General features: G+C 37.9%; 1 protein-coding gene across 1 annotated transcript in view; it reads right to left on the bottom strand.

Moving 5' to 3' along the window:
• Positions 1-13478, bottom strand: part of astn1 (astrotactin 1) — a 389683-nt gene that overhangs the window by 223410 nt on the left and 152795 nt on the right. The window contains exon 12 of the mRNA XM_053329701.1: positions 7809-7959. Within this exon, the coding sequence (XP_053185676.1) occupies positions 7809-7959 (151 nt within the window). The remainder of the gene's footprint in view (positions 1-7808; positions 7960-13478) is intronic.

Below are 13478 nucleotides of genomic sequence, written 5' to 3'. Positions count from 1 at the left end.
TCAAACGATACCTGTAATCGATCCTTTTTGCATCCAGAGCTAGAAAATATGACTATTTGTATGAACTTGCTCACAGCCAATTAACGCAAGCATTCTTCGATTTAATGCAACATAATTGGCCCACTGTCACAGCAGCTACAATCCATCAGTGGTGGCATTTTATTAAATATAATGCTTCTATTCACATGATGGGTATAGAAGGAAGTACTCAAATGGTATGCGTATGACTTTAAGGGTACTTGGATTGGCACTGGTATCATAATTGTTTAAACGACACCAAGCCCTACAGATTTTACACACTGAATTCAGTTTACTGTTCATTGGGAGTTTGTATGTGAAACACTGAAAGACATTGGCATTCATCACACAGTCAGGGTCTGACCAAAAGATGCTATTAAATGGTAAATGGACTGCACTTATATAGCGCCTTTCTAGTCTTTACGACCCCTCAAAGCACTTGACATTACAACTCATTCACCCTGATGGCAGGGTTAGGGTTATGGTTACCACGCAGGGTACCAACCGGCTCATCAGGAGGACCATTAACCATTAATTCTCATTCATACACCGTTGGCACAGAAACGGGAACAATTTGGAGTTAAGTGTCTTGCCCAAGGACATATCGACATGTTAAAGCGTAATAGCCTAAACTATACTAGGTCCAAACAGTCAGAACATCTCAGTCTTTGTAGGGTACATTCCAACTTCTCTTTTGTTTTAATCTGTGTCTTGCAAGTTCTTCCTTTATAGAAGTGCAATATGAAGAGGAAATACTTTTTTCAGATTTATGTAGTACAGTATACACAATAGGCCTACTTACAGACCATTGAGTTATGTGATGCTTGTATTTGGATACATTTGTAGAACAAATTGCTTTATGATACAGTGACAGATTATTAAACTGTGTATATTGTTTTTTTTTGTTTGTTTTTTTTTGGGGGTTTTTTGTAATTTGAACAATTGCAGTTACAAAAATTTTTCTCTCATTTGGTACAACTTTTCTGACATGCACACAAGCTAAATCAACAGTGATAGCCTTAACAAACGAGCCTGTGAGGTGGATGCTTGGTTAGCTAACAAGTTGCACCAGAAGTAGATTTGTGATGCAGTTACCTACAAAAGCTTATCCAGGGGGATCGTTTCTTTGTTTACTTTCAGTAGAAAATGAATAATAAATAAGCAAAAAGCCCCTAAACTCCCATTTAAACTAAAAAACTTTAAAGCAGGTCAAACTCTAGCCTTTTTTGACCAATCAATTGAGGTGTTTTTCATCAGCTGTCAAAAACATCATGATTTTCTGACCTTCGAATGTTTGAACTCAGAGAAAACAACCCACCAGCAGTCTTCTGCTCTCTGTAATTCACGGGGCAAAAACATAACACATGGATGGATACACATGCGTACACACACTTACAGTACAGTGGAACCTCATAGAGGCAGAGTGACCCAGCTGTCTAACCCATCAGGGAGAAAACAAGTCATTTATTATAACTTGGAACACACAAATCTGTCTGAGGGATAAAATCCGACCATGTTGGCGCACTGTACTGTCACTACAAATGCAGCCATAACCATCATTGTTTATACCTCATACACACAATTCATTCTCTCTCTCTCCACGGTGTAGTGCTATAAAGCAGACACAAACAGCCGTAAAGCACACTAAAACAACTCTAATGATCAACATTTCTTGTGTACTGACAGTTTATATATCAGGCCCCATACCCACACACACACACACACACACACACACACACACACACACACACACACACACACACACACACACACACACACACACACACACACACACACACACACACACACACACATATCTCATGAGCTGTTTGGATGATGCCCAGCTATTCTTGTCATTCTGTCCTGGTGGCAAACAGCACTGTCAACAACATCCTTGTTTTTCCACCATTTTGCAGGGGGAGACAAGTGACAAGATGAAGCTAATTAATCTCACAATCATCCTGTGATTATTACGCTCCCACTGCCACAGGCACCGCTCGCCCGCCTCTCTCCCCGGGAGTGCAATACATCAACGAGACGGAGCGGGTGGGGTGGGTCAGCGCTGGAGACCGCCAGCGTCGGTCGACTCTCGCACAGGGAAAGATATTAAATGCAGACAGGACAGCTACTGGCAGCGCAGACTCAGACAAGGTGTTAATTGATTAGGGTGGAATCAGAGCGCTTGGGGCCCAGCCAGTTTACCACCCTGATTAGACGGATGAGAGGCTCATTTATAAGCTCGACAGTCACAAGATAATTACTAAAACGCACAGTAATATATGCAACGGCAGCTGGGAGCGCTGCCGTGCGGTGATGGACAGGAGCGCGATGTGTTTATGTGTGGGTGAAGATCAATGGCTCGGCTCACCTGCGATGAGTCGCTTGGAGATAAAAATGGCGGAATAATGACATTCAAACAGAATACCAATCAATTTAAGAAATGAGTTATGCTTTTCTTACAGAGACGGTGATCAAAATCAATGAAAAATCCTTGCTAAACTCACCTGCTTCTTTTTATCTACATCTCCTTTGTGATTGATAATAGTGTACATCCTGAGGCGGGTTTACATAAATAAGAGCGCAGAGAACATTTGTGCTGCCGCTTTCATTCGATTTGTGCTCACAATCTGTGTGTAATTAGTGTCTGATTTACTAAGACAGCAGCAGTAGCAGCAGCAGCACCTGGGAATGACTTCCAGGCAGATTCTGCAAATGCAGGAGAGCTGGATGACATCATCAAGCTTTAAGAAGAAATAGAGAGGAGTAAACTTCTCCTGAGGCCACAAGGTTCAACTCCACCTGTGCAATACTGTCAATTGCTGAATAAATTACAATATAGCTGGTAATTAACAGACTAGAGTCATTAATCAGGAAATGGAAATGAGCACCAACAACAGGCAATTCCAATAAAAATACAACGCAATGTTATAATAAGATGCAGAAAACATCACCAGACTGTTTGCAGTTCGTGAACGTGTAGTTTAAGAAAAGTTAAGCACCAAGCCATAACTCCATATTTACTTGGTTTGGTTTTAATTAATTCTCAAATCTTGTTTTCATCTTTTTCCACGTATTATGATTGTTCACTTCTGTCACTTTTTAAAAATGTCTAGTTATTTGATGCATTTAGTCAGTAGAAACTCTGTTACATTCTCTGGCACATGCTACCTGACCGAAACCTTACTTTTATGTGTTTGTAGCACCTGCTCATTAAATCCCAGCATTTTCATGCAAAACTGACCCTAAATCAAACTAAATATCACCTCCCAATATTTGTGAAATCATCACTCATTTTTATTTATTTTTTAAAATAAATGTGCCTAAAAGCTTGAAGCACATATTATTGCTTACTTGGAACATGCACTACACATGAAAGGCAGACAGGAAGACTAGTGAGTCGGTTTGATAATTAAACAAATCCAAGCAGAGCATACATCATAAACAAGGCATAAAATGTGAAATGAAATGACAAAAACAAAAACTAAAAAAAGTTTGAATGGACAAAGAATGATCATTTGTGTAGCTCAATCCTAGCCTAACATTAGATTCTATAATGAAGGTGGCTCCATTCCTTCGTGGTGGCTCCGATGCCTCTCTTCAGAGACAAACAAACAAGCGTGTTGGCATTTGTTTTTATGATAAGTGTTACTGTAAAGGAAAGCCCATTTAAAAAAGTCTTTAAAATATGACTAATAGAAGTCAAATAGAGCCACACATTACTGTCCTTGCTTGTTTTTGGGGGTTTTGTGTTTCATTTCACATTAAATGGACTGTAAATGGTAAATTGATTATACTTATATAGCCCTTTTCTAGTTTTTTGATGACTCAAGGCACTTTTATACTACAAGTCACATTCACCCATTCACACACATTCATACACTGATGGCAGGGGCTACCACAAAGGGTGCCAACATGCTCATCAGGAGGAAACTAACCATTCACACCATTGGAACAGCCATCGGGAGTAATTCTGGTTTAAGTATATTGCCTAAGGACACATCGACATGTGGACTAGAGGAGACAGGAATCGAACCACCAATCTTCTGATTAATGGATGACTGATGACTGATCTCCCTCCTGAGACACAGTTGCCCAACAATTACCGCCAGCACATTAAAGAAGAGAACAATACTTTAATTTAAAAATGGCAACAGTAGATCAGAGTGAACATGCCTGTTAGAAACACGTAAACAGTGTAAATAGAATTGAATTGTGAGTCTGAGATTGAATCTTTTTTTCAGTGTTGAAGCTGTGCTTTGAATTTGAATTAAAAAGTGACCCACCATGTTGGTCTATGCTATTATGTTACCATGTTCTGTTGAATTGGCCATATATCTGATGTCTGCAAGTAACAAAACTTGACAGAAAACTTCTTCCATATAAATTGCTTTTAATAGCAGCAGCAGTTGATCTGTTCTGTAAAATGTTTCTGGGTCGCTCTGACAATCCCTCATGGTGCTCTCACAATCACTTTTTTTTTCTCCTTCTTGTCTTACATATTACCCAGCTCCTTCTCAATGGGGCTTTACTCAAGTGTGAAATCATACATTTATTCCAGAGATGAATTTCTCTTTTATTTTTAGTTATAGTGGAGCATAGTGAACATTCACAAATGATGGGCAAACAGAAACATTAAGGGATAAGTACTGCAACTAAGTACAGTCATTCACTTTGTTCTTTTTCTGAAAAGGTTCTTTAGAAAATATCAGTATTCTTCAACATGCTCACGGGGATGGAAATATAACAGGACAATAAATAATTAATGCCATTAAAAAAAGGAGAGTCTCATGACACTTCAAAGCATTGGCAAGATTTTTTTTCTCTTTTGGATCCATTTGAGATTAATTTCAGGGAGAAGGAATTGGATTTTTTGTGATGCTTTTGGCAAGGATTTGCAACACACTGCAACACAAAGAAGCTGCCTTCTAGATGCTGATGAATACGGGCGGTTGTATAAAAGCATCCAGTAATTATATGTAAAGAAAGAATATCACTACAAGATATCTGGACTACTTCTTGTGCTTCCCCACATGAGGGAAGAGCGGGAAAAACATAAATGTCTAAACTAAGTAAAACATAATCAAATGCCCATGAGACTTCAAAGCCTGGGCTAAAAATCTCCACTCTGTCATCTCCTGGTACAAGACGGAAATTGGATTTATATTTCACTCTCTGGCATACCAGTGCAATGTTGTTGCAACTTAGTGGACTCCTTTCACACTGTGTATAAAGCTATTTCAGATAGCATACCTTATTCTCAGGGTCCAACTTCTATCCACTAGTTGTAGGAACAAGTAAGATGTTTGTGAGACTGCTGACTTAACTACAGTGGCCTGGCCAGCCACAGGATGTGATGAGAGCCACTGAATAGCCAGTGCCCTCGGGCAGCGGTAATACATTTGTGATGTAATCTAATTGCTTAGTCAGGAGATTTAATCTTCCCAAACAGCAGGTCTGTGACATTTGCAAGCCCACAGGAAATAAACAAGTTGATTGTCTGAGCATTTGTTTTGGGATTAATGGCATACAGTAGCTAAACCTTTAAAAGGCCCGGAAGCTTAATTACATCAGCTAAATACTAACAAGCTAATATTCAATACGCTTCTTTGTACTATAGACTTTCAAGATTGTTCTGAAGCACAGAGTGAATAATGCAACATTAAAATGAGTCACTGGAAGCAGAGAGCAGAGATACAATACAATACTGTAAAATATGGATCTGACACATTATATCCAACTAGATGATTGAGATACCAATAAAAACTGGACTGAGAACCATTTGGGTCCACACTGATTTATCCCATCTGGTAGAGACATTCATAGTCTCCAGAGGATAAAGGTGTACATAGCTCTGTGATTGGCATTAACCCAGACTCTCTTCAAGTCATTATTGAAAAGAGAACGAGGTCCAAATTAAAAAGGGTTTAACCCTATGAAGGCTATCCTTTACATGAAGTCTTTAACAGTGAGGGACTCGTGATGCCTCAGTGTTCTACTGAACGTTTTAGAAGGTCTTTTGTTCAAGCAGCAGTCAGACTGTTTAACACTTTTAGTTGTTGTTCTGATCCAACGCTGAAGATCATGTTTTTAATGTGTTTTATTCATCTACTTTACTTGATTGTATTGTTTGTATTGTTGTATGTATGAGCTGCTTGGTGGCAAATGAGTTTCCCCCTCAGAGGATTAATGACGTTTTTCTAATCTAATCTAAGATGTTGGTGATTCCCTGACTTTTCCTGTGGTGCCACAAGTAGATCATCACTTGGTTTTGTCCAATACTTTGTTTTATGACCAAATACCTGCCAAACTGATGATGTTTTTTGGACCATTTCTCTAAATATGAGAAGTAAACTACAAAAACCAAAGCTGCACATTGTGGTAACTGATGTTGGGTCATAGAGGCAGAAATGTCTGGACTCAGAGAGGAGTGTTGTTTTAGTGATTCCATCAAATTTCATTGTACTGTAAAATGTCTTGTAAAACTCCTTACACCTTTTCCACTCAACCTGCTATTTTACTTTAAAAAAAGAAAGAAGTTTTATCACCTTTGAATTCCCAGATGAAAGTTTCCATTATTCTCAGTCAGGTTTATTGAAAAGTCATAACTGGAAAGGGCACTGCAGAAATGGAAATGCAATGTCCTCAATGTATCTTATATCTTATTGTAGTAGAAATATGTAAAAGGATACTGAATGTGCCATAACTGAAAAAGAATAATCTGCAATCTAATTTTAATGCCCCTCTCAGATATACGCAGCATTTTTACTGTATTTTAGCCTCAAGTCTCAGACTTAGTGATTAAGGTCAGATGATGAATAACAAGCGTGATCAATAAATACACTTCAGCGTTGGTTTTATATGCTTATCTATTACCTGCAGCAATGTTGGCTCATTTATTTACCATACTACTTAGATATATAATTGCTTACATATTAAGAGGCATTTTCCCTCTAATCTACAAATGAAACATTTTCCCATTAAAAACATCTCGCAAGCTGTTCCCCTCTCCTCGAGATGTATTGTAAGAGATGAGATGAAACATACAGGATTGCATAAATAGCATCTTCCCAACCCACCTGAAAGGCTCTTCTCAAGTGCATCAAAGTACTTGAAAATAAATGAAATTGTTAAGGGAAGGGGGGGGGGGGGATGCCTGACAGCTTATCAATAGAGGAGAGGGATTTAGGATAAGCAAAACACTAGCAGACGGCACTAAGATTCTGCAAATAACAAGACTGGTATTGCTGGAGTCCCTAACAGATGGAGAAGAAAACAAACCTGGCTGCTACATATCCTGGTGTGCTAAACACCACCTGGAGGTAATGAATGTGTTGTCGGCGTGAGAAGCAATAGGAGACAAGAGGCGAAGTTAAAATATCTATTCAGACACATTATAGAGTACAGGTCTGCCAGTTGTCCTTGATATGGGTCATCTTGGCCTGCAGATACGCTTATGAATATTTATACGGGTAGATGGGCTTTAACACTGATGGCCACAAGAGGAAATTCATACATCAGAATATGAACCAGCAGTGAAGAGGCCATATAAGTGGGCACCCTATCAAAAATCCCAAAGGCTTGTCTCTACAGATGTAATCGCGTGCTAGGGGTGAGGGCATTCAGCAGTATATCTCATTCTGTATTAATCATAAAAGGATGTATATGGACTGTATAATATCCTGTGAAGCACATTGAATGTGATTTATATAGAAATCTGAGGCAAAAGGTCGTGTTCCACTACTGTAGCTAATGTATGGCAGCCATAGTTTTAGAAAAGAAAGATGACTCACCACGCATCCAGTGGAGTCCAGCTTTCGGTCAGATATGCAGCGGAAGTTGCGACTGCAGCCCCCGTTGTCCTTGGTGCAGTCTCTCACAGGTCCAAACGAGTCCAGGAGCACTTCCAGAGAGTCAAAAGATGAACTGATCATCAGTTCCTCTCTGGAAAAGCGGACAAAGAGTGACAAAAAAAGGATGGTTTAGATTCATGCATGTGCACACTACTCATTGGGGCTCGCTGTGGTAAATGATGGTAAACTGTTGCCTTGCTACAATTTTTAATGTACCACAGCCAAATCATTTTTGACAGTGAAATTTCCCAAGTAGGTTTACTCTGCTGACAGAACCAAACATGTTTACAGGTCTGAACTTTAAAGGAAATGAAGCCCCAGACAGGAGCAATCTATTAGCTGTGCTGCACTCTCCAATGTTACATGGGTCAATGACGTTTCTTTGAGTCCATGTGGTTTCCTCAAATTCAAAAAGGTTCAAATTTCAAAATATGGCAAAAATGTCTAAGTAGTGTAACCATAAAAACTTTGTACCAAATAATTAAACTTGCTTGAAAACTCTAAATTCTCAATAAAACACCATCAACTAGTTTAGTGTAATGTGATCTTACATTATAGATTGTTTATATTTAATAAAGGTAATGAAATACAATTGTTCTAAATATTACATTTAATTTGGAGAATCATATAAATGAGGAAACATCACATTTTTTAAAATGAAGTAATTATTAGTATAAGTCCACTTAAATACACTGTAGTTGGATCAAATAAATAATATTTATCATTCTTTTGTGGTTACACCATTTGACATTTTCAGCAGCATTCAGTCTTATTTTTGGTTAAAAAAATGGTGCAAATGTCATTTCAAATGATATAAAACCAATAAAAATACAAAATGTACATTTTAACAAACCTGATGCTTTTAAAACATTTTTCATATAGTAAGCCTTCTCTGCTGAAGTACACACTGACGTAGAATGGTTTGTAATTGATTGTGAGACAGACGTAGACGGTATAAATACATATTTTAAACAAACATTCCATGTGGTGAAATGAAACCCAGATACAATGGTAAGAAGGTTTTTCAGGTGTTTAGCTATAAAGCATGAGCATGATTTGTCCACCACTATACCTCATGGTGTCACTTTATGTATATTTAACAATGCTATCCACATTAATTCATCTTTTATTGCTCTATGTCAGAAAAGTTAATAATTACCGATATAATTGAATGAGTTTGAGAAACAAGATAATGATTGTGACTGAAATCCAGTCTTCAATTAGTTTAGCCTCAATATGCAATTTCCTCTCATTAAAATTAAGATGACATTTCTTTTTTTCTCTTGTCAAAGTGGTGCCTCAACATTGTGCTTTGCAAGACACTCTGTGACACCTTGTTCTCTATTTAACTCAGTGAGAAGGTATCTATTTTCATGAATTACACATATCAGCATGTTTAATTCATTCTGTGTACCCATCATGAGAAGAACTACTGTATGGCTTTCCACAGTACGATTGCTATGCAAAGTAGTAGACTCCTGGAATAAAACAACCCATGAATTCATTGCTTTAACCTTGCTCTGAGCAGTCACTTTGTGTTTTTGTGATTTTTTTTCTTTGTTCCACATAAACCTCATGCAAGGTCAATAAGCAGATAGTCCAGCAGAAGGACAACAGTGGTTAGTATTGGAAAGTATTTGAGATCGGTGGTGATGAAGAACAAAGTAAAGAGGACCTCTGTGTTTTCTCATAGAATCTAAATCACAGAGCTATTTATGTAGAGAAATTGTTCTGCTGATGATAAACAAGAGTTTCTGTAATAGCATTGCCATGAACCTCGCCTGGGTAAAGAAAATGATGACCTCTCAGGCAACTCCCCACTCCCTCCTAGTTTCCCTATGAGAAAAGACAGAGTTTCCTTCCCTTTCATAGTCAACTTGATGTTATCTCACAAACCAATTTTTCTGTTATAATTGCCCTTTGCTTTGTTGTCATTTATTCAGGAGGGACCCGTTGAACAGAGCGTCGGCAGATGATGAAACTCACAGCAAGTGTGAATGCTGAATTATTTGGGTACTGCAATTACAGTTAAGACATACACAAATTGATTTGCAACGTAATTTACAATTAAAAAAACACAAAAAACTAAAAAAGATTTAAGACAATATTGGGGAAACTACAACATTCCTTACACCCCAAAATATGTAAGCAGTGGAACATCACACTGGCCATTTTCTATTCTTAGATTCTCACCAGTAATGGGGGGGGGGGGGGGGGGGGGGGGTATCTCATGTTTGTGAGAACATAGAATAGAAAACATAGAAAATGTAGAATTTCATGTGGTGTATGGATGAGCTAAGTGAATAGAGTTTGTGCAGATGAAACGTTATCCCAATCTTTAATTGAAAAAAACTCTGGGAGTTAACAAAAATATGACCCTTAAACCAGGACCAAAACATTTTAAAGAGAATATTATAACCAGACTATGGCACTTATCCAATACCCCATTGTGTCCCCATATGATCATTATCTGGATATATTATCAGAATAATCATGTGCAAATGTAGAAAGGAAGAGCTAGAAATTATAGGACTGATTTTGGTCCACCAGTTTGGTCCAGACTGGCTTGCCATGGAGTTTTGGTCGATTTTGGTCAATTGTGAAATGAAACCAACTGGCTTTGGTGAACCCTGACTTTTCCTCTAGCCATGAAGTGTGCATTTGTAGTTTTGAGTGAAATGGGTTCCTATTAAATGTGGGTTATTCATGCTTTCCAGAGGTGAATCCTAATGACTTTAGTGATCCTTTGAACTTTTTATATAATGTCACCAGCGAATCCAAATTGTCAGTCATTCAGTGAAATACAATTACAACACTGACACATATGCATGTTCTTTAGAGCAATAATACTTATTTTTAAATGTATACACTTCCTTCACATACAAATACATTTGAACGACATGCCATAACAGAGTGTTAGTGATTTTCTTTTTAGCACCATTAAAATGCAAACCTTTCCAGTAATGACAGCACACACTATATTGGTTTTGGATCATTTTTTCTAGTTTGAATGGACTTATACTGTGCTGTAGTCTGCTCTGTGCTGGTGTTTGTGGCTCTCTCTTCACCTCTCTGGTAATCTTGCTGTGGTGCTTGTGTGTAATGGGCTGCAGGTGAGCTTCCTTGACTGGCTGAGTGAATGATTGGGACTGTGTGAGTCTGAAGGTTGCTCAGGGAGCTGATTGGTTCCAACCTCCAAGATTGTGGCTTAAAGGCCGGCCCCCCCCCAAACTCTTATGGGCTCTTCACTCTCCACTTCTGACCAATATGTTGTTGAAATAGCTTTTCAAATAGCAGCCCAGGTTCTCTAAGGGTGGCCAGCATTTTGGTTTCTCTATTCTTCAGTTTTTGATGAGTTAGTTCATGTATTTTTATTACCAGTTCTTTTGTCTGAGTTGGTAATTTTAGATTATGTTGGTTGTTTTGCTGTTAGCCCACCCTGAAGCCAAAAAAGTATGAAATAAACATTTAAAGGGCTGCGAAAGTTTGTTGATGATGGTTCTTAGGGGCTGGGAAATGGGGAATCAGGGTTTCCTCTAGGCCAGGTCGTGACATGAATGAGACTACCTTCTTCTGAGCTCCAAGAACCACCATCAAAGAATGTTCAGCCTTTTAAATGTTTACTTCATACTTTTTTGTAACAGCAGACAGGAAGTGGCCCTGTTTTTGAGACTACTTTGTCCAATACTGATGTTTTTGACCATATACCTACTGCACCAAAGGAAATGACATTCACATACAGTACAGCTCCACAGAGCACTTAGCATGCCTGCAAACTTTCCACCTGTGGACAGATGTATTGTGCTACAAAATATGGAGGCCTTATTCAATTCTGAAGAGCTTTGTGCTTTCACAATGATAGATGTTAGATCCATTAGCAAACCTTTTTTTTTTATTACCAACCTTCAGCAGTTTTCAAGGGCCTACTCCAGACTTGTGTGATTCTCAAGAATTCTCATATCCTTTTAGGTCACACTGTTTATGATAAAGTAATTACTGACAGAAACACAACCTTTCAGGCTCATGTATGATTCCTCAGTCCAGCTTGATCATTAACCTGCTGTGGGGTCAAATTCATGCTTTTTTTTCTTTTTTTCCCACATTTCTACTTTGCTGTGTGACACTCACCATGAATGTATAACATTAAAGCGGCTACACGACATGAAAGAATTATGATGTGCTTTTAGTTCATGCTTTTCTATGTCAAGGGTTAGGGTTAGGGTTGGGGTTAGTGTCAGTCTTTTGTTTTGCAGTGGTGACCAAAGCTATATATTTTTCTCAGTAAGGTAATAAGTCTTTTGAAAGCTCCACTGGAAGTTTGAATGGTTGGGCAACAGGAACAGTTTGTGGTACAGTTTAAAGCGGTTGTCTGGATTTATTGTGTCTTTTGATACTGTTCCACAAAGCATTGAATTATAAATAAAAAGTGTTGAATGGTCTAACAAAATGACAAATACTGTCAAGAGGGGTTATACATGTTAAAAAAAAGGATGACCCTTCTAATGATCCTCAAATTAGGAAATTGTCATTCCAAGCTATAATTGCCTGTACAGTAGCATAGCATCCATGTGCACCTATCTGATGAAAATGACAATTAAAATGTTTATCTGATCTTACTGGTAATGCACACAGACATAATCAGAACATTATAGCAGTCTTATTTAGCTTTGTCACAAAACAAAATGTCCAAATGCCAAAAATCTAAGTGCATCAAAAACAGTAAAATACATTTAATTTCACTGCCTTCATGAAAGATATGATACCCATCTGCAAATTGTAAAAGTAATCTCACCTAGGAGAGTTTATTATATAACAAACATGTTTGGATTTAGAGTATGAACAACTAAAATTAATGGTTTTGCCAACCTATATTTAGGAGACACTTAAGATGAATGGCCAAAAAGGACTACCTGGATATAATTAACATTTTGTATAAAACACCTTCCTGCAGTTGAAAGAGCCAATAAATAAAGCCTCAATTATGAGAGTGATTAACATGGCTGGCTAAACAATAAAAGGGTTAGTAGTGAATGTATGTCAAAACAAGCAGTATAAAGAACCATTCAAGCAACCTGTTTTTTCACTGAAAAGGTTTAAATGCCAGTGTTATACCCTGCAATTTACAAAGCATTAGTTATTCAGTTCAGAGAGAGAGAACTGAAAATTACCATCAACACTCAACAAAAAAAAAGATCAGGATTGTAATGTAAAAGTATGTCTTCATATAACTGCGTTGCTGAGTTTGATTTTGAGGTTATAGAAGATGTAAAACTATATATTGCAATAATAAACACTCAATTAGCTTTTGTTCAACACAGGGGCAAAGGAGGTATTGGATGTTGGATTTCCTATTAGCACATTCTATCTCAGAACTTGTAATTTAAGTGTAAAAACTTCAATAAATATAAAAAAGCCAAAATAATACACAAGCTACAGAGACTGTTTGAATATGATCTCAAGGCAATGCCACAAAAGCACAAATAAATACATTAAGAAAACAAAACCCAAGGCTATGTCTTGATCCAGTGATTTTAACTGCCATGAAGCCAGCTAATCATGGGAGGGAAGATGATGGCGCATCGCTTATTTATCCGTCTGCCAGGGAGCACG

The sequence above is a fragment of the Scomber japonicus genome, chromosome 12, assembly GCF_027409825.1.
Source record: "Scomber japonicus isolate fScoJap1 chromosome 12, fScoJap1.pri, whole genome shotgun sequence".
Classification (NCBI taxonomy): Eukaryota; Metazoa; Chordata; class Actinopteri; order Scombriformes; family Scombridae; genus Scomber; species Scomber japonicus.
Note: the sequence above shows the minus strand (reverse complement) of the source record. Positions and strands in the feature narration are given on the sequence as shown.